This window comes from Pundamilia nyererei, unplaced genomic scaffold, assembly GCF_000239375.1.
Source record: "Pundamilia nyererei isolate P.nyererei 1_Seehausen unplaced genomic scaffold, PunNye1.0 scaffold00172, whole genome shotgun sequence".
Lineage (NCBI taxonomy): Eukaryota > Metazoa > Chordata > Actinopteri > Cichliformes > Cichlidae > Pundamilia > Pundamilia nyererei.
Genome location: NW_005187573.1, coordinates 857,667 through 878,944, shown reverse-complemented (window position 1 = coordinate 878,944; position 21,278 = coordinate 857,667). Strand labels below are relative to the sequence as shown.

General features: G+C 39.7%; 2 protein-coding genes and 1 non-coding gene across 3 annotated transcripts; 1 reads left to right on the top strand and 2 right to left on the bottom strand.

The window, feature by feature from the left end:
• Positions 1-1,194: 1,194 nt before the first annotated feature.
• Positions 1,195-10,204, bottom strand: LOC102208195 (nucleolysin TIA-1 isoform p40-like). The gene is made up of 12 exons (XM_005746108.1): positions 9,922-10,204; positions 9,099-9,195; positions 8,774-8,872; positions 7,920-7,974; positions 7,560-7,647; positions 7,276-7,351; positions 6,961-7,069; positions 6,767-6,862; positions 5,519-5,603; positions 4,720-4,858; positions 4,095-4,246; positions 1,195-2,577 (listed from the first exon to the last, which is right to left on the bottom strand). The coding sequence occupies exons 1-12, from the start codon at positions 9,948-9,950 to the stop codon at positions 2,439-2,441; spliced, it is 1,164 nt and encodes a 387-aa protein (XP_005746165.1). The 5' UTR covers positions 9,951-10,204; the 3' UTR covers positions 1,195-2,438.
• Positions 10,205-10,461: 257 nt separating this feature from the next.
• On the bottom strand, positions 10,462-10,532 carry trnag-ccc (transfer RNA glycine (anticodon CCC)). Its single transcript has one exon. It is a non-coding gene; the product is annotated as a tRNA-Gly (tRNA).
• A 2,781-nt stretch (positions 10,533-13,313) lies between these two features.
• rchy1 (ring finger and CHY zinc finger domain containing 1) lies at positions 13,314-21,159 on the top strand. Its single transcript, XM_005746107.2, has 9 exons — positions 13,314-13,432; positions 15,947-16,066; positions 16,216-16,331; positions 17,953-18,031; positions 18,121-18,165; positions 18,278-18,336; positions 19,111-19,140; positions 19,586-19,706; positions 19,822-21,159. Exons 1-9 carry the CDS (start codon positions 13,382-13,384, stop codon positions 19,981-19,983), a joined length of 783 nt encoding a protein of 260 aa, XP_005746164.1. The 5' UTR covers positions 13,314-13,381; the 3' UTR covers positions 19,984-21,159.
• Positions 21,160-21,278: the final 119 nt, after the last annotated feature.

The following is a 21,278-nucleotide window of genomic DNA, read 5'->3' as shown; positions in this document are numbered from 1 at the left end:
GGTATAAACTGTTGGTTGTGTTGATGAAACATTACTGTGTGTGTAACCTGACAGTTACAGTGTGGCGGCAGAGTAGGTTTCCCATTGAAACATAAATCCCCAGCAAGTCTTTGCATTGTGTTTTCAGGGTTTCGAACAAACATCACTTTCTGAGAAAACACATGGTTGTGCTTTAAAAAATAAAAATAAAAAAAATCACTTACAAGTCAAATGTCCTCTGACAAACTGTAAAAAGCTCCAGCCAGAAGGTGGTGGTAGAACTGTGGGAAATCCTTTTTGTTTTATGAACTGGAATAAATGAGATGCTTTAATGAACCGAATATTAAAAGTCTAACAGACAACCTGAAGGCACAGTTTGTTTTTTTTAATTAAAATTCAAATGTATCTTCAACTTTTTTTGTGCTGAAGCCATCTTGGCTGCGGCTCTGAAGGTAGAGCAGGTTGTATACCAACTGGAACATCTCTGGTTTGATCCGTGGCTGTTCCAGTCTCAATGTGGAAGTTATTGTTAAGCAAGACAACTGCAACTCCAAGTTGCTCCTGATACATCCATCAGTGTGTGTTTAAAAAAAAAAAAAAAGTGCTGAGGTAAATGAGGATTGTAGTAACAGAGCGTTGTACATGTAAAGTTCATTTTCTTTATGAACTGTAACATTTTATGCACGAAGTACAATAAAAATAAAGCTTTAAGTTCTTTTTTTTTAAGCTCTAGTTTTAGCTGCAGTGACTGACTTACTGTAATATGATTCTAAAAACACTTATGTGCTTCATTTTCACCTTTGAAGCCATTAAGGGTTTTGCGATCACATGACCTGATTTATGTTTGACCACGTTTCTACATTTTGGTGAGATATCTGTTATCTGTGCGCTTTGGCACCAAATAAAGTTCCTCTGGTTCAGCCGGACAGAATCTAATGTCTTAAACACACAAGGCTGCAGATGTTAGAAGATTAAAGCGGCCGGTGGCTTAAAATTAAAAAAATAAAAAGATTTGGCTGAACTGCGCCATGATACAGATCAGCAGGTTTTCTTCTTAACAAATATGGTCAAGTACTGGCAGGCTATAATCAGCAAGACTTTTACAGATGTTTCGTGTGATGTGCTTAGAGTTTTGGACACCGTTGCCAAGATGCAGTATTTCCATTTGATGCTCTAATATGACCAAATAAACAAAGGGGGGAAACAAACACAAAGTGTGGTTTATGTGCATTAGCATTTTAATTGGACAAAGCAAGAAAACATTGATTACAGTAGCAGAGTCATCAGTTCTCAGGACTAACACCTTTCGAAACAAAAAGGTCTGAAAAGGTCTGTAGGCACTGCCTAATTAAAAAGAGTATCTTGTCAGCTAAAAGAAACCAGCTCTATAAGGCAACAGTTACACAATGTAGGCCTCTCCATCTCTCTGGCAAAAAGAGCAAGTGTAAAGCTGAATACACTCAGATTTGTCTGATATAAAATACTGGCGTTTCAATAGATATTTAAAAAAAAAAAAGAAGAAACATCAGAAGTGTCAAACATGTTCACACTTTAACGTTTGAATCGTGTTAAATTTTAAAGTATGCACTGCATAGCAATGCTGTCTTATCCCTGCATGGAAGAGTCGCGTGTTGCACTGTGCCAGTGTCACCTTTGATAGTGCCACTCTGCTACGTACAATGTTCGAGTTAACTGTCGAGTTATCAAAACAAAAAATGAAAAGCAAGCACCCACAGTTAACAGTAGCATTTTACTTACATCGTTTCAAATGAATGGATGGCTATTTACACGTGGCGAAAAAAGTTTTGAGGCTGTCAGAAAGATATGAAGGAGAAATGGAATGCAAAAAAGAAAAGAAAAAAAGAAAAATGCTCTTGGTAGTCAAATTTTTCTGGGAAATCCAAGAGGAAAGAACTGTGCAATATTAATCTGCCCTTACAGAGAAACAGCAGTGGCAACAATCCCTGCAATTGTTTTTAATCCAAGAGAAAATTAGAACAAATTTCCATTCCTCAGATAATTAAGGATCATAACTTAGCATGACTCAGTTCCAAAAAAAAAAAAGAAAAAAGAAACCTCTCAGTGGTCGAGAGGAAAGAAGTGAAAATGGAGGCAATCTGTAAAACCCGGGAAAAAAAGAGATTCTCCTTTACAGTTTTATAATTCATTTACAGTTAACTTAAAAATGGTAAGAGCCCTGGTTCATGGACAGTCTTTCCTACCACAAATGGTGTAAATACCTGTGTGGGTCAAACTGCTGCTCCCTGGCTCCTGTTACCTCAGCCCACCCCAAGAAATCCCATTTACATCTCCACAGAAGTCACCCTTCTCATTAGATTCCACATCCCAGTAAAGTCTCAGTCCTGCCACAAAATGGAGGCAGTGTTACACAGCCCCGCAGGGCACCGTACAGCCAGCAAGAGGCTGATGGTTGACAAATCTCCCACCCTGCCCACTTATCAGTGTGTGGGGTATCCTGCGGCTCCCATACCGGGCTGGTTGGCTAGCATACTCCCATTCAATCCCTGTGTAGGCTCCATAACCCCACCGTTACTGATGGCGCTCATGCCAGTCCACCCAGCACTGGCCGGTAAGTGACTGCAAAACAAAAAAAACGAGGTAAAGAAAGACAGAGAGAGAGAGAGAAAAGACAAAATGCCAGCAGGTTAGAAGAGACAAGGCGAAAGGGAGCCAAAAGAATAGTCTGTATTAAAGCTACTGGAATCTGGACAGGCTAGAATGAGAACAAGAAGGCAAACAGAGTTATCAGAGGTTATAAGGGCGGGGGTGGGGATTCAAGCTAGATGAAAACAATAACAAAACAAAAGAAAAAAAAAGTGGAGGGCTTTTGGTTGGGGTGGGGGGTATCAAAAGGAATTTGATTATACATGGGTGGATAAGCAGACAGAGAGCATACAGGCTAAGTCCAGCAAGCTAAAGATTCCTTGCTAAACCCCCGACCCCCCTCCCAACTGCTGGTAACTACAAACCCTGCTGTAAGCAGCCTACAGACTGATGACAGTGCAAGCACATTCATTTCTCTAAATTTGGCCACAAAGTATAACAAAGTAGCAAGTTCTCACCCGGTTTTCACAGGCTTTCTTTTTACTGCTTCTGTGGTTCAGGCAATAAAACTAAAGGTAAGTTCAGAGTGGAGATTCAGCGTGGAGACGCAGGTTAAAGTTCATCTTCAAATTTCAAGTCAAGAGGTGTAACCTCTGTCTGAACAAACTGCCCTGAACAGTCAAAACACACTGAGCCCACATCTGCCTGACACTTTAGTGCAGAGTATTTAGAGAGCTGTTCACCACACGTTAGATTATCAGCAACTTGAGGCCCGTCCTTTATTAATCTTGGGTGCACAAAACATCACTGCACATAAACTGTCCAGATAAAAGCAAAAGAAGGTAACCTGCACATCATATTCGACATTTCCAACATAACAAACAACATCAGTGAGGGGGGAAAAAAAAAAATCAGTGAAATCAAAAAGAAACATGTAAAAAGCTACAACAAAAGATCAAAACAAAAACAAAACATGCAACAACAAAAAAAGGAACAAGTGAAGAATATTGAAGATGTCCGTACACAGAAAGTGAAATGGATTCATCATCGGCGAGCTATCCCAAGAAGAGGATGGCAAGTAAAGAATAAGAAAAAACCCTCAGCTCTGAGCATGTGGGGGGTTTTTTTGCATTTAGTCAATTACATTTTTAAAAAAAAAAACTCAAAAATTTTACTTTAAGCAGTTTTTTGTATGTCCGATGCTCTGAGCCATTATGGGCTATAAATCAAGTGACAACACATTTTGGAACAAAAGCTTTCAGGTTTTACGATGAACTATGTGCACAGTAACTATACACTGAAACATGATTACCCTCAAATCTTGAGTTCAGATTTTTTTTTTTTTGGTGGTGGGGGTCTGTTTATTTCTCAATCTTCTGAAGTTGGCAGGCTCGTGAGGGAAGGAGGGAAGAGGTGGGGGGGGGGGCATTGGAAGGCAGAGGGAGGTCATAGCTCCCTCCTGTGGCCAAAGCTGGATCTCACTGGCCTGGTCTTGAACTGATGGTGTTGGAGTAGGAGGAGGCAGAGAAGAGGAGCCCTGTGCTACTTACTTGAAGCCCTGCTGGTTCCAAGCCTGCCCGTAGACACCGTAGGTGGGGACCTGCCACCCATTGGGGACATACTGGCCAATCTGGGGCCCGTTGCCGTACCACTGTCCCCACTGGCCATAAGGCTGGGCTGCAGCAAAGCCCATCTTGTTCTGCTGCAGGGTATAGCACAAAAAAGGATAACTTCAGAATGGTTTAACAGCAGCAGATCCCACAAAGAACCTTGCAGAATCTATTTAACAGTGGCATAGCTGGCATGGCTTTTTATTTGTTAAATTAACCACTTATTTGCATATCAGGTACAATATTAGATAAAGCTGTGAGGTCATTACTGGTGACTTTTTCTTCCTGCTTGGGACTCCTGCAGGTGACCATGTTGCAATAACACAAGCCAATGGGTCACTTGCCCGAGTACATCACAGCATCTTAAATATATCAATTTCATGTACAGGATACTCAATTATCCCCATACTTTTTGTAACACTCACATACCCTCATATAGCAAAAAAGCTGATACTTGAGCTGAACTAGAGCAAGACATACTGCAGCACTATTTGTTTGGTGTTCTTTGCCATACCAAGTCATTATGTAATGCTGTCCCTCTTACTACAGTTCATAGGACCCTTACTTGTGGCACAGGCATCTGCTGCATGGAGTTCATCATGTCTGGGGTCTCTTTACCCCAGTAACATTTGACTATGTGCCCCTCTATAGACGAGCCATTCACAGACACAATGGCATGGGCTGCTGACTCATGGGAGTTAAACCTGGACAAACAGAGGGAGAGAGAGAGAGACTAAGGAAACGCTGAACATCATTTCATAAATATCCACTCAGCAATGATGACCACAATGCATGTGTTTGTTAGCAAACAGAGAGGGGGATAAACCATTAGATTCCTTGGCTATTAATGGCTAAACTACTAATAGTACAGTAGACATCTAACATTCATCATGGACTAGAACTGATACAAATGTGTTGCAGCACAGACCTGTAAACAAAATCTGTAGGTGTATGTGATGCATATACGTCACACCATTAAGACATACTCAGTGTCTACAGCAGTGCTGCTTTTTGCTTCCATTTAGTGCTACTGCTCTTGCAGTACAGTTTATGAACCCACTGGAACAACCAGTTTTATATTTTCTCTTTATGTTAAGTGTTTTGGTGTTTTCCTTCTTAATCATGCTAACTGGTGCACATCAAGTTCCCCTGTTCAGGGCAATAAAGTGAACAGAACAAAGTAAAAATCTGTACTCCAGGCTGCAAAAAGTAATCACAATTACACTTGTCTATCATTATGACCAGGGCCGGGGGATCAAGCTCATTCCAAAGAGTTCATTAACCTTTTCTTTCAGCTGTAAACCTTAGCATCACCGTTTGATCAAGCAAAGAAATGAAGAAGAAAACAGAAAACATCTACATACCTGACAAATGAATATCCTTTGTCAGGAAAAACTCTGACTTCCATGATTTGTCCAAAGGGGGAGAAGGTCTGTCTCATTAGTTGCTCTAAAAGACATAAATAATGAGACTCTTAGAGACCGTTTCTGTAAGGGCTGTGTCCTGATAAAGTAACTGCTACCCAGGATACATGTGGATATGCCACATACAGGTGGTCAGCACATTTATAATCAACAAGCAGAAACTAATAGACTGGGCTATGTAGCTATACTTTACCTTTTCCAGCAGTGAAAAGGTAAAGTATAGTATTTCTATACCTACAGTGTAGTTATAGAGTACATCACATGTCTCTTTCATTGAGGTAAACACGATCTGAAGTTTATTTTGGGACAAACTGATGCTTTTCTTTTTTTGTTAAATCTCTGCATTTAAAATGAAGCATGTATGACTATGTTAAACTCACTATGAACTCTAGCAGATGCACTGATGCTTGAGCAGCTTCTTTGAATCTCTCTGCGCTTACTAATAAATATATACTCATTTTAATAATAAAGATTTGACAACCAACAGCAAAAAGCTTTGGCTACCATGGGTAAAGACATTTATGTATTAATTCATAAACTAAATTATGCTTAAAAATTTCCACAAATCAGTAGGACTCCTGAGCAAAACAGTTAAACTCTGAGGTCTATTTATATCAACATATTTGCACTATAGGATTGGGAAAATAAAGAAAGAAATAATTGAAGAGCTCAAGAGCTCACTTTGGCAGCAGACCAGTTCTTGTCTATCACCTACATGATGCTAGCAGCGTTAGCTTGAAAGCTGGGCAGACATTATGCAAGCTTTATTTTACATGTTGGCTCCAAATAAATGTTGAGTTTTAAATTGCCTTCCTCCACAACCAGTGTCTCCTTTGCTCACACAGTGATGGGTTTAATTAGCCTGACACTGAGGAAATCACACTGATCATAACTACTAACTAATTTAATGGCTCATTCGGTTTTGGATAAGGTAAAAATATGCCCTTTTTCAATCTTCTTGCAGTACTGAACATGATGTAAAACCAAAGTTCATACCGAGCAGTGACATTTGTGTATCGTTAAACTCGTATAGGGGTGAGGCGTTTTGGGTTTTTTCCTGCTTTGTTTGAAAGATCATTGACTAATAACGAAAAGCTTAAATATGAGCAGTCATATCCATCTGAATAGCAACAGATCTGCTGTAATTATCATAGTTATGTTGTCAATGGTACTCATATATGTCATTACCCGTCAGTCCTGTGCTGACTCCACCACAATACACAGTGCAGTTACTGGGGCTGGACTGATTCACTACCTCATCAAAAGAGAGATGCTTGGAGTTATCTGGTGAGAAAAGACAAGCTTCTGTTAATGAATCCATCCATCCGTACATATAAGGACACCTGTAAATCTGCATATCTTACAAATCCTGTATAACATACTTTCATGGGTGGTCTTTGGGGCAGGAGGCTTTCTTGTGGCCCAGTTAGTTCGAATCTGTCTGCCTCCTAACCACTGCCCCCCCATGTGCTGAATGGCATTCTCTGCATCCTGGAATGAAGAAAAATAATCTTATTTCATCCACTGGGAGTCTTAACATGAAATCTAAAGTGCACCTCTGCAGAAGCACTGCAAACAAACCAACAAGCAATCTATGTGAAAATGTTAATATACAGAGAGAGAGAGAGAATTCGTAGACACAAAGTGTTTCCGAGCCTCATTAACAGCAATATTAAACTCACATGACGCCTACTTACCCATTTGTTAAAGAAAGACACGAAGCCATAGCCTTTAGATTTCCCTGTAGCCATGTCTTTCACAACACGAGCATCTCTGCAGACAAAAATCACCAAACAGCAGCTTGTCACAAACATTCAGCACAACCAGAAGTCTCTGCTGTAAGAGGACTAGCAGGTCTCTAAATAAGACAATGGGCCCTCTCCTCTGCCTGAGATTTATTTCATTCTTTTCTCAATATATCTAAATGGCAATATGTGTTAACCCAGACTTGATCTTTGATAGTAAACAGTTTGAAACTTACGATATCCTGCCAAATGGACCAAAGGCAGCTTTGACGTCTTCTGTGGTTATTTCTGGGCTGAGGTCGCCAACAAAAACATGAAAATGATCTATTTGGGAGGGAAAATGTGGTTTAGACCCGCTGTGCATTAGAGTACACACTCTGTTTCAAGCTTTATACTTTCCAAGAACCTTAGTTCCTATTAGAGACCGCTGATTGCTATCAGTTTGTTAACAGAGGAAGGACAAAATAAGCATAAAATCAATCAAAAATGAAATGCTTACGTTCTGCAGTACTTATTCAGCAATATTATCACAGGGACTCTTTTAGTGTGTTCAAGTTCAAAACTTCACTTCTTCATATACAAATAGTTTTACTTACTACTTGTGTCTTTTTTCTGGCTGGTTGGTGTCGTGGCCCAGTTGACTTTAACTTCCTGTGAGAAGAGCGGAGAAAAAAAGAAGGCAGGTGGAGTATGTTTACAATATACAGTAAAACCTGGTAATCTCCAATACACAAGTTAATTAAAAGCCAATTTTAAATTAATTGTTTGTTTTTTTAATTTTAAAGCTGATCTTGACTCCAAATAGGCTTTCAATAACCTTAAGGAAAGCTATGCATTTTTATAAAGCCCGCAATATAACAATGAATAATTAAATGAATGATTTAATATAATATGTTAAATATAAATAAAAATTCAAATAGAATATAATGCATACATCTCATCTAAGCAGACTGGTCGCTCAGCACATCTATTTGACTTCTAGGTTAAAGTCCCAGCACTGAACTCATTACTACACCATTCCTGCACCACTTTAATATTCTTTTATCAGCCCCTGGGGTCTCTTAAATGTTGCCGTTTACAATGTTAATTATTTCCTCTATTGTTCTAGATTGTAGGGCTTTATCAAGTTCCTCTGTTTTAGAACACTGTATTAAATTACTGCACTCTGCTTAAAATATTGAAAGCAGAGAGCTCACACTTAACAAAAGAACTATGTAGATTTCCTCAACATAAAGACTGAGTGGCCTGGTGGAACCAGTTTTCATCATATAAAGAAACTGTCATCAGTTGATCAAGTAGCCACCCCTTGTCATTTAGAATATCTAATCAATATTATATGGAATACAGAAATCCACTAGTTTTTCTTTCATGTTAAAAATAACTTTTTTTTCCTCACATTTTCCACAGCAGCCCACCCATCCCCACTCACCCTGTAGATACGATAGCTTACCTTACCCATTATTTTCCTTCCATTCATAGCTGCCAATGAGGCAGCAGCATGCCTGTGGTCATAGAACTCCACGAAGCAGTACGGATCATTTCCAGCTGTCTGTTAATGGGAAATCAAGACTGATTTTAAGTCAAATATTTAACCACTAGAGAAAATAAAAATCACCTAGTATAGATGGATGTGAAAGGTCCGATATAATGGATTACAAGAAGAAGAAAAAAATGACACACTGGCCGAGACTTCCACAAGCAGCGCCATAACCGCTCACGCCACTGCTGAAAGACAGCCACACCACACTGTATACAGCAGAGACAATAGCACTCACATCGACTATCATTTTACAGCTCTTGCAGGGGCCTATCTGTGTGAAGACCTGCAGAATGAGGGGCTCGGTGACATCCCTGGACAGATTCCCCACATACCTGCAAAAGGAGAGAGATGGGGGAGTTGAGCTTTAGTCAAACAGGAAGTAGCATGCAAACAAAGGCTAGTTAACCAGGCTAGCTTACAACCCACAACAATGAATTATAGCAACATAAAAGCCATAAATGAATTGGAACGAAACATTGTCGGGGACAGTGTGTGCTTTACAAAAACAGTCAGTGATTTCACCCCCTCACTGGAGATGTCCCACGCCGTCTCCACGAGCGTTGACGTGGCTTGTCCGCCAGCTAGCTAAAGATACCGCTAACCGGTTTACGGGCCTCGAGCTAAGTGTCTTGGCAGCTAGACACTTTATAAAATACTATCCTTGTTGTTACATTTTCGCTAAAGTGTTTACACTGTCAATAAAACAAAGCGTTTTATTTTAGCTATCATTGCACGCAAAAGGGAGTACTTTCGAAGAATTGACTTGCTAGATGTGTTCGAATGTTTAGGAGGTGCTAGCTAGCATTAGCTAACAATTCACTTTCGTTTGCAAGGAAATTAAGGTTCCGTCTATTTATCCAAATAAACCCAACAAACAAGGAGCTACGTGTGTTGTATTACATCCATGAATTGTAGTATATAATAATAGAAATGAAAAACCCTTAATGACGAGGTTTAAAGGCTTTTAATTGAAACAACAACGTGGAAATATTTCGGACGCGCAGCAGTTAGACGAAACCTTCCCGTTCCAGGGCATAGACAAGGCCGCTGATACTCACAAGGTTCTGGGTTGATCGTCCTCCATCATCAAGGTTCAGTGGTTTCGTCCTGAGATAGCTTTAATCCAGTGACATACAAATGGTTTGTGCTGAACTTAGCGACCCGAACGTAAAGACTAAATCTACTATTTAATAATATATCTGCGGTCGACTCTGCTCTCTCTGGCACACACCGCAGACAGCCTCAGTCTGATGCAAACAATAGGAAGTTGAAGATGGCGGAGGAGCAGCGTCAGCAGCGTCAACCTGCGCGCTGAAATTAAGCCAAAATCAAGCGCTCCTGCTCCCACACACAAAGATGCGCCCCCGCATTTTTATTCTATACGTATGGTTAATACAGGCTTTGAGGAACACATTTTTATTTCTCAGTTCCCGATCATTGCTCAATCCGCTAAAATAAATAGAGCCATCTGGAAATCATATTATGTGAGTAGTAGTCACGATGAAACGTCTAAATATTTTAAAGGGTACATTTGACTGTCAAACATTTTGATCACATTAAAAATGTCTTGAGATTTAATCGCCGTTGTAAAAGAGGCGTGCGCCGCCCGGGAATCGAACCCGGGTCGCAAGAATGGGAATCTTGCATGATACCACTACACCAGCGGCGCTGCTGAAGAGAGGTCCGGGAACGGGATATATGAAGGCTGCTGAATCAGTTGATGTTTATTGAAGGGAGAGGTAAATGTCGTCAATATGATTGAAGACGTTTCGGTAAGTTTGCTTGTCCAAAAAGCAAAAAAAAGAGATTAAACCAAGATTGAACAACAGTCAGAATTAGCAGAGTGAGCAGAGCTACTGTAGCTCGGTTTATGGACTTGAATTAGGAGGGATAAGAAAAGTGACAGCAATTGACTGCAATCTGCAATCTACTGACATCTAATGGTGAGATTTTACATGCTGTAACTTTAATAAAAATAGAAAATAATAAGTCACCTCCTCTACAAAGATGACATCAAGGTGTATGCCAAGAGTGAACAAGACATCGATTCACTGATACACACCACCAAGATATACACCAACGACATCAGAATATTGTTCGGACTGGAGAAGTGTAGTCCGATGATAACAAATAGAGGGAAGGTATAGAACTGAGGGGATCGAACTACCAGAAGGCAACATTGCAGACACTGAGGACAGCTACAAGTACCTGGGGATCCCACAGGCAAATGGAAACCACGAAGAGGCCACTAGGAAGGCTGCAACCACCAAGTACCTGCAGAGGGTCAGGCAAGTCCTGAGGAGTCAGCTGAACAGTAAGAACAAGATCTGGTCTATCAACACCTACGCCCTACCCATAATCAGGTACTCTGCTGGGATAATAAGTTTGCCAAAGGAGGAGATAGAAGCCACTGACATCAAGACAAGGAAAATCCTTACCATGCATGGAGGGTTTCACCCCAAGTCCACCACCCTGAGGCTGTACGCCAAGCGGAAGGAAGGAGGCCGGGGATTAGTGAGTGTCAGCACCACGGTCCAGGAGAGACAATGAACATCCATGAATACATCCGGAAGATGGCCCCAACTGACCGCATGCAGACAGCAGAAACCCAAGAAAGAGGACAAAGAGGAGGAAACATCATGGAAGGACAGGCCCCTGCACAGTGTGTACCACCGGCAGATAGAGAAGGTGGCTTACATCCAGAAATCCTATCAGTGGCTGGACAAAGCTGGACTGAAAGACAGCACAGAGGCACTAATCATGGCAGCACAGGAACAAGCTCTGAGCACAAGATCCATAGAGGCTGGGGACTATCACACCAGGCAAGACCCCAGGTGCAGGCTGTGTAAAAATGCCCCTGAGACAATCCAGCACATAAAAGCAGGGTGAAAGATGCTAGCAGGCAGGGCATACATGGAACGCCATAACCAAGTGGCTGACATCTGTGCCGATTGCCAAATATGGCCTGGAAGTCCCGAGGTCAAAATGGGAGACGCCCCCAAGGGTGGTGGAGAATGACCGAGCTAAGATCCTGTGGGACTTCCAGATACAAACAGACAAAATTGTTGTGGCTAACCAACTTAGTCCATACAAATGTGGATTCCATAGAGGTAGGTGGGGTAAAGATGAGTGAGAGTGTAAATGGTGTGAAAGTGATGGGAGTTGTATACACTAACAAGCCAGATTCCATGACTGCCACTTGAAATCTTATTGAAGAAAACACATTCAGCTGATCCCACCTAAAATCAGTTCAGTTACCCTTCAGGTAGCCTTCTTCTTTTCAATACTAAGATACTACATTTATGGATGAAAATAGTAAATACTGATGGTAGGCCTTCTTGAAATGAAATATTTACTACGTGAGTCCAAAACCTTTAAATTAATACTTTAAAAATGCCTGGAAAAAAGGTGTCAGAATAAAGAAAATTCCAAATTGTGTGGTATTCTAGGCTGTATCCATATAGAGGTCAGGTAGAATAAATCAGAAACCCTCTAAATCTGCTCTGTTTCTGTTCATAAAGTCTAAAATCCTTGCATCTTATTTATAAGCACAGTCCCAGCTCATTTACCATGGCATGCTTATTGGGTTTATGTGGTCATGGGTCTAAAGCAGAATGAAGAGGCTTGGAAATTAGGCTTAGACACTCATAAGCAAATCAAAGGCCACAGAAAAAGTCTGGTGCACAGCAATGTGGTGAGGGAAATGGAACACTAAAGCAAAGGGGAGGATTCTATATTATAAACAATAAGATTATTTCAGAAATAAGAAATGTAGATAAAGCAGGGAAACAATACAAAAAAAGAATATTTTAACTTAGAATGAATCTTACTGGTCTGTGTGAACACTGTTAGGCTGAAAATGAGATCGCTATTTAGGCTAAAATGAACCTTAACCTCCAAAGACCTGAACTCTTCCACAGCATGCATTTTTAATTTCTCTTTGATATTTGGGCTGATTGGGACCTGATGAATGTAAAAACAAAGAATTATCAGCGTTTTGTTTTGTTTTTTTTACCTAATTTTTGTTTCTAAGAAAAATGAGAGCCACATATGAGGATATTCGCCCTCATATCCACATATGAGGATATTCGTTTAAAATTTTGATAGAACAGTACCAGTATAATGTCCTCATAAGTGGATATCAGGCCCTTGTAGAGCAAAATTGAGTATTTTGGTCTAAATAACCCAAAATGTGATGTCCACATATGTGGACGCCAGGTCCTAGGAGGTTGAAGTTGTGTGGACATGTTTAATGTTCTTTAAGAGACAGTATTTATGGGCGCAATAAAATACTGTATAAAATAGTTTCTTTTGTTTTGTATTAATTTTGTGTCTGTTTGTTTTTCCGTTTTTGTGTTTTGAGTCATTGGGTAGGATTTGTACAGACTGCGATCCACATTCCGAAGCAGAGGTGGCGCTAATGCAACCTCAACGATGACATAATCAACAACACAGGAGCCAACAGTGCAACGCTCTAGAGCGGAGGGAGAAGAAGAAGCATTCCATTTCGGGGTAAGCATGGCTGCTTCTGCTGGTTGTGATCATTACATTCGAAGCTGCTTATTGAAAGTGAGTAAAATGCTTTAAAAAATGTTCATACATTTGTCTTAAATATACGGTGCCAAGTTATAACTGTGCTATAACGATTATGTCGTCGGTATATCTCTGCTAGAGACGGTCATAGTTAGCTAGCTAGCTAGTTATTTAGTCTTCAGCCGGTAAACGTCGCTGTAACAGGGTTAAATAATAATAAATGTTTCAGACGGCATGATTTTGCATAATATCTGCACGGCGTTGTTGAAGCGAGGGGCTTGAGAGTTTCTGGAGCTTTTCTCGCCTCCTTCCCTCCGGTCTTAGTCCTTCCCATCATAATTACGCGCGGAGGAGACAAGGAAGCCTGCTCCCTCTCACATTTGACAAATAGGAAAAATGAGAGTTTATGTATTTAGCGCAAAAGAGCACAAAACTGAATAGAATTTAAAATTGTTGCCTTCCTAATCGGTTGTACTTGGCCTTGACAGAAAACGTCAGGGGGGGGTCAAGGAAAGGCGTGGGGAATTTATCATTTATTTTATATACGTTTTAATTACGTAACCTTTACACACTGTTTATATTTAAATCTTTTACATTGTGTCCAAATTTGATGTACAGATCTATTAAAAGTGTGTAAACAGCCTATCTGACGTTTGATAAGTTGATGACTCATCTTTATATTTTCAAACAGCAGGGAGAATGTACTTTTTTTTTTTTTAGGTCTTGGAGCCAAAACGTCTGATGCCACACGATATCATGTCCTGTTTTACCTAACACGTGACGTGACAAATATATTTTATCCTCATGTCCTCATTGCCAATTTTTAATTAATTACTTAAGGGGTGGTCAGGCCGTGTCATTAGTATGGAAGCTCTTCACTGTGAGCCAAGACCTTTATAACAGCACGCCTAATCAGACACTTGATTAGTAGCTGAACATGGACATGTTGGCTAAAGCTGTTCAGAGTTCAGTCAGCCAGCAGCCTGGGTATGAGAATCCAAACAGCTCCAGTTATCAGGGGAATTTATAAATGTTGTTTTGTTATATATCACTGGCTTTTGTTTGATAAGGTCAAATATGTCAAATAAAGGTGGGTGTACTGCAGCAAATTGTTATTTAATTATTTGTACTTCTTTCCAGTAGCAGAGCATTTTTTCAGTTGTTTAAGAGAGAGGGGCTTCTTGACTTACTGCTGTTCGGGAGAAATTTAAAGTTTATTCATATATACACATGCATATCATATTTTCAGACACACACATAATTTCCATGACAGTGCCAAGCTCCCTCTTGAACTTTGTCAGCACTGTTTAATAAAGAATTTTCAGAATAAGGATTACATTTAGGCGCGTGCACACACACACACACACACACACACACACACACACACACACACACACACACATGCTTAGTGACTTATTGCTACAGCTACACAAACTGTGATAGGACTACTATATGGGCTCAAATTGTAGTCATAAATATTTTGTACTTGTAAATCAGGATTTTTATGTGTAAAAAGAATTTGTGTGTGTGTAAAACAGATTTGTGTGTGGACTTAGCCAAAAAAATACGTGTGAAACTCTGCACTCAAGTTTCAAGTTACAAGTATGAATTTTGACCCGGTTTTTTTTTTGTTCCTTTCATCTGATTGGCCAATGTCATGTCAATCACAAATTTAACTATCCAATCAGAGAACAGGTGGGTTTGGCTATTGGAGGGGTGCTTTATGGAGCTTTAGGTCCTTGAATGGAATAAATGCCCTTTTATTGAATATTTGAAGAACCAGCAAAGAAACCAGAAACTCTTTTAGAGGACATAAAGTCAGAGATAGAAAAGACAAGGAGCAGGTGCATCTAGTACAGGTAGAGCTGCTGCAAAAACACACAGAGCTCAGCAGCCAGCGCAACAAGTTCTGGATCCTTGGCTTTTAGTTAGCAGTTAGCATTAGCAGCACATCCTGCGTCCGATGTGAAAGGACCTTTATGCTGCGCACTGTGACTCACAGCCATGGTCCCGGGTCAGCCCTGACTTTGTGTTAAACTAATCCTAAAGTAATAATGGTATTTCTAACCACTGATATACCACAACTTTATCCTTTCAACAGCTACTGAAAGTTTGGGGACCTAGCTTGTATAGGATATTTATATAGAGATCCTCCAGCTTCAAACTGTATTACCCTTCAAGGACCTGCAGTTCAAAAAAGCGCCCCTCCGACAGCCAAACCCACCTGTTCTCTGATTGGATAGTTAAATTTGTGATTGACATGACATTGGCCAATCAGATGAAAGAAAGAAATATGGTTCAAAATTCGTACTTGTAACTTGAAACTTGAGTTTCACACGTATTTTTTGGCTAAGTCCACACACAAATCTTTTTTATGCACACACAAATTCTTTTTACAGTAACAAATCTGTTTTACACACACACAAATTCTTTTTACACATACAAATCCGGATTTGCAAGTACAAAATATTTATGACCACAATTTGAGCTCATACTACTATACCCATCCCTGTCTGTGCCCTGTGTAATCGCGTTTCTGCTGTACTGCAGGCACCTTGCTGCGGTAAACTGTACGTGTGTCGGCTGTGCCACGATGCAGAGGAGAACCACCAGATGGATCGATTCAAAGTCAGAGAGGTGCAGTGCTCAGCGTGTCTGACGGTGCAGCAGGTAACTGAGGAAAAGCTAGTTAACGTGTTTGAGCTCCACCGTCGGTTACAGCAGGACGTCTCGATGTCACCTTAGTGCTTGAGTTGTACTTTTGATTATGGTTAGCTCGGATGAAGGGAAAAAGCTGTACAAATGTTATACTTTTGTAGACACAGCAGACTTGTCAGCAATGTCATTTGCTGTTTGGGGAGTATTACTGCGACATTTGCCACTTGTTCGACAAAGACAAGAAGCAGTACCACTGTCAGCCCTGTGGAATCTGCAGGTAAGAAACTGATTCAATATATTTCATGTTTATAGTGTCTAAATATTTCTATGTGTAACTTTAGTAGTAATAATAGGGCTGCTCGATTATGGCAAAAATGATAATCACGATTATTTTCACTGAAATTGAGATCACGATTATTTGACGATATTTATTTCGTCCGCCAGAGCTTATATTATTTTTTTTTACATGCTGTAGTGCCATTTGTGGGAGCATTTCACGTTGCTATACATCAATACAACTGTTATAGCCCATATTTTTAAAATGTGTATGTATTAAGTCCATAGTAACTACATTAATTGCAAAAAAGTGCAATAAACTACAAAAAAAAATTGAAAATCGTTTTTGTTTTGTTTTTTTACATATATTTCTACTTGGAGAAATTTAAGAGGTTTATCCCTCAAAACTTTAAATACAAAAAAGTTGCAAAAAATAGTTTACAACAGCAGGAAATTTATTTTGAGTGTCTTCATAGTTTTATTTTTGGAGATACAGCAATTTTTATATACTGCAGGAAAAACAATCCTATGATGCAAATTTGCAAAGAATGTGCATGTGCATCAAAATAAACTATTTCCAGCAGTGCAATTCGAGTTCTAAGGCCTACAAGTAAAAAAACTACATTTTCCGCGAAAATGACGTCACTTCGCGTTGACGTCTTTTTCAATGTGGGAAGTGTTATGAACAACTGATCGGATCGGCAAAGCGTGTTTCTGGAATATTATGTTTTTGTTCCTGCAAGCGCTTTTTATGCAATTTTTGCAAAGCTATATGTGGAAGGAAACCGTGACCTAGGACAAGCTGATGGCATAAGATGTAACTCCTCTGGTTTCATCTGGAAAAAAATTTATTGTGCTAGCTTAGCGGTTCAGGTTCTACAGGGATTTAAAAATAGTTATACAAAACAAGCATGCTGCTCTGATCGGCTTTAAAGGGTTAAGAATAACAATGTATTGAATAATGACTTTAAAAAATAATATAAAATAGTGTGCAAATACTGATAACAGTGCAAATGTTTGCAATATAAGAAATAAATGAAAAATGTGAACTTTGCAGTGTTGCTCTGTGGTGCAGCTACGACACCATAGCAAAGTTTACACACTATGTCTACTTGATCCACATCTGACTCCGCGAACCCATAATGTTTCCACACCACTGAAGTTTTTTTTCTTTACCTTTCTTTTCAACCAACGGCAGTCACTCTCCTCTCCAAATAACTTCTGCTTAGCTTTCCGAGCTTCCCTCGGGTCCTCTTAATTGTTGTGACGGGTGTTCGAAATGCAGAGCAGTGCGCTTGATTTGCCACACGGAGCAGCGCGAGACTAAAGCATGAGGGAGGGGCTAATAATCGGCTCAGTCATTTTTAATGATCGTTGAAAGCCCAGATCGTAATCGTGATTAAAATTCGATTAATTGAGCAGCCCTAAGTAATAATGATACGGGTACTGGGGAAATGTCTTCTTAACGTTCCCCACAAAATTTTCCCATTTTTCTTAATTCATTAAGAAACTGTCAGAGATAAAAATCACAGTGTTGTGTTATCATGCTGATATTTCACTGTTCCCGAAACACGTGATGGCAAAATTTGTCATTTAGTGAGTTTTCAAATGTGCCTCTACAGGATTGGGCCCAGAGAGAAGTACTTTCACTGCGAGAAGTGCAATTTGTGTTTAGCTCAGGATCTGCAAGGAAACCACAAGGTGACTATCGCTGTGTTCCTGACTCGCCTACATCTATCTGTATGTTGAGCCCTCACAGTTTTAATTTCCCTTTATTTTCTATGTTTCAGTGTGTTGAAAATGTTTCAAGGCAGAACTGTCCTGTCTGCATGGAGGTAACAGCATTAATAGGATAGAAGGCGAGGAGAATGGTGGCTCTTTTTTTAATCTGTTTTCTCCAGAGTTTAATATATATTTCTTTCTTTTTTTTAATGTTTTTTAATGCAGGATATTCACACATCCAGGATTGGAGCTCACGTTCTTCCATGTGGCCATCTTCTACACAAGTAGGATTCCTTACTCTCTGGATACTGTCAGCTCAGGGTTATGGGGTTTAATAGTGTATTTTTTAATTTCTACCAGTGGCACAAAATGATATTTAAAAAAACACACTGGGCATTTTTCCCACTTCCAACACAAAAAGTCTTTTACATCTTAATCTTTAATAATGACTGATTTTACTTTACTGGAATTAGTCCTGTTAGACTGATTTGGTGACTTATCCGGTTTTTTTTCTGTGTGAAATATCTCACCTACACGACTATGCTGGTGGAAAAATAGTTACAGTCTAATATCAAAATCAGGTCAACACTCCTGTTTCTCCTATTTGCTGCTGCTGATAGTTCAGTGTCGCTGCTCACACACACACACGCACAAATTAACTTGAAAGCATCCAGAAGTCTGTGGAAAATTTGTGACAGAAAACTATAGTGAAGCACACTCTCATTTATTATTATGACTCTTTTAATAATATGAATGTTTAATGCATGTGTAGGGAAATGAATCACAGATATTTGAGTAGGATCAGGCACCTATCTGACCAAAATGTCAAATAGGTGCCTGATTGCAACACTGTCAGTTTGACAGTATCTGTTCACAGACAAACACATAGTACTCAAAACTACCTTTGTAGTATATCCTGCTGCCACAGTCTCCAAGAACACAATTTTGCAGTAATGACAAAACAGACTCAGCACTGACAAACTGACTGCAGATTAAAATATCTTCATGATCTATTGTGGCATAATAGTAACAATGCGTTTGTTCACCCTCTTCTACAGGACCTGCTTTGATGACATGATCAGAACAGGGTATGTTTAATGAACTCCTTTTTCTGGTAAAATAAGATGTTGTTGTAATTAAGGGACCGGGTTATAGTCTGCTTTTTGCCCCTCAGCCGTAAAAGGCTGACGGAGTATTGTTGTCGCCCTGCTAAGCATGCAGGATGTGTCGACACAAGTTTGTAAACGAGACCATGTAAGATTTTGAAATTGATACAGTAGTTCCATCTACTAAAAAATCTCAGATAAGTTTGAATCTCAGTGACCTTGACGTCAAGGTCAGAGGTCAGGTTTTTGTGCAGGCTTCTGTAATTTGTAAAAGCTTGTCCAATCTACCTGGTATAGAGCAAAAACGGTTTCTGATCAGCTTTTTAAAGGCTACATTGTGGCAATGTAGGGATTTTTGTGTCCTCTTATTTGATTGCTAGTGGCCTTCCATATTATTGTTTTTTTCCCTCCCCTGTGTTTGTTTCAGAGCTTATCGCTGCCCACTGTGCATGCACAGTGCTTGTGACATGCAGAACCACTGGAAGGAGATAGATAAAGAGATCGCCCAGTCACCAATGCCCACTGAGTACCAAGGAGCAATGGTCAAAGTAGGCCTTCGATAACACAATAAAATGCTGGTGCATTTATCTAAATGTGAATATGAAACCGATATTTGTTCTGTTTGATGATTTATTTTTTATTTTTTTAATGTCCTTACTGCAGATTATGTGTAACGACTGCCAAGCTCACTGTACGGTGCCTTTCCATGTGCTGGGAATGAAGTGCACCAGCTGCGGCTCGTACAACACAGCGCAGGATGGAGGACTCATCCAGCTGCAGCAGCCCGAGCAGAACATGGAGCCACAGCAGCACGATCAACAGTAGCTTCCACACAACATTAAGAATACATGCTTGACCAAAACCGAAGGCATGTGATGTAGTAACGAGCATCTAGGGTAAAGCTAGACTGAGCCGGCTTCTCCAGTTTGTACATACAAAAATGTATTTATCTATTTTCCCTACCTGCTAACGTTCATCGTGGATGGAATTTTTCCCAGGATCCACTTGGTGGGAATCACTGGATAGGATCACCATACTTACAAAGAAAGACAATTTAGAAGCATAGTCCGTATGACCTGCATGTTTATAGGAGGCGGCACGATTGAATCATTCAAAGCCACGCAGGTGATGGTGACAGTGGTGTGCAGTTGTGGTTAGTTAGCCTGATACATCTGGTGTATGTGCCATAAATCTTATTTAAATGATCTGAGTAAGATAAAGTGTTAACTAATGTGTGTTTGTCATTGGCATTGGTCAGCCTGTGCTGTTACTTGCATAGTCTCCCTGTTAGTCAGATATTTAACAGATGGCATTGTTTCTTCATTAGAGTTCTAAATACATATTTTAGTTTATCATTGTGGATCTCCCTCTCTATGATTTTTAGTTGGAACTTGCTACAAGGGTTGAAAATGGTTTATTGTATAAAATTCTAGTTCAAATCATGCATATCTTAAAAAAAGGCTCATTATATATAAACTTGATGATCTATCTTTAAAGCTTTGTCTTTAAAGCTGTCATCAAACCCCACTTATAATTGTAAAATACTATATGTGCAATCTGAAATTTAAAAAACTAAATTACATACAAATGGAAATATATGTGAATTAAATTTAGATGGCTTTGCAATGCTCCACAGCTAGCCAACATCCTGTATAATTTCTGTTGTGCCCACAGACTGTATATTAAAGAAAGATGCATGTAACCTCAAAGATTTCAAAAGCGGAGTCTGTGAGGAAGTGCCTTGAATTTGCTTTCTTTCTACTGACCAGCAGGGGGCGACGTCTGTTTGCAAAAAGAAGTCAGACTGCAAAAACATCAAGACAGCAGCTGCCAAAATGCTGAGGATGAGAATTCGGTCTTTTATATACAGTCTGTGGTTGTGGCTGCTGTGATAAATGGCCCTTGATTATTTTTGCATGTTTTCCCCTTGCAGGTATCAGGTTTGCTGAACTGTACTCTGACTGTACCACTGTTCAAAAGTTGAATAAAGAAACGAACTAATTTTTGCCTCTTTTTTTATTAAAACCACCTTATAGAACATCACATCAGTTTTTTTTTTTATCACACTGTTTCACCAAAACGCAGCAAACCTTCACCATCTTATCCAGGAGGGTCACCTC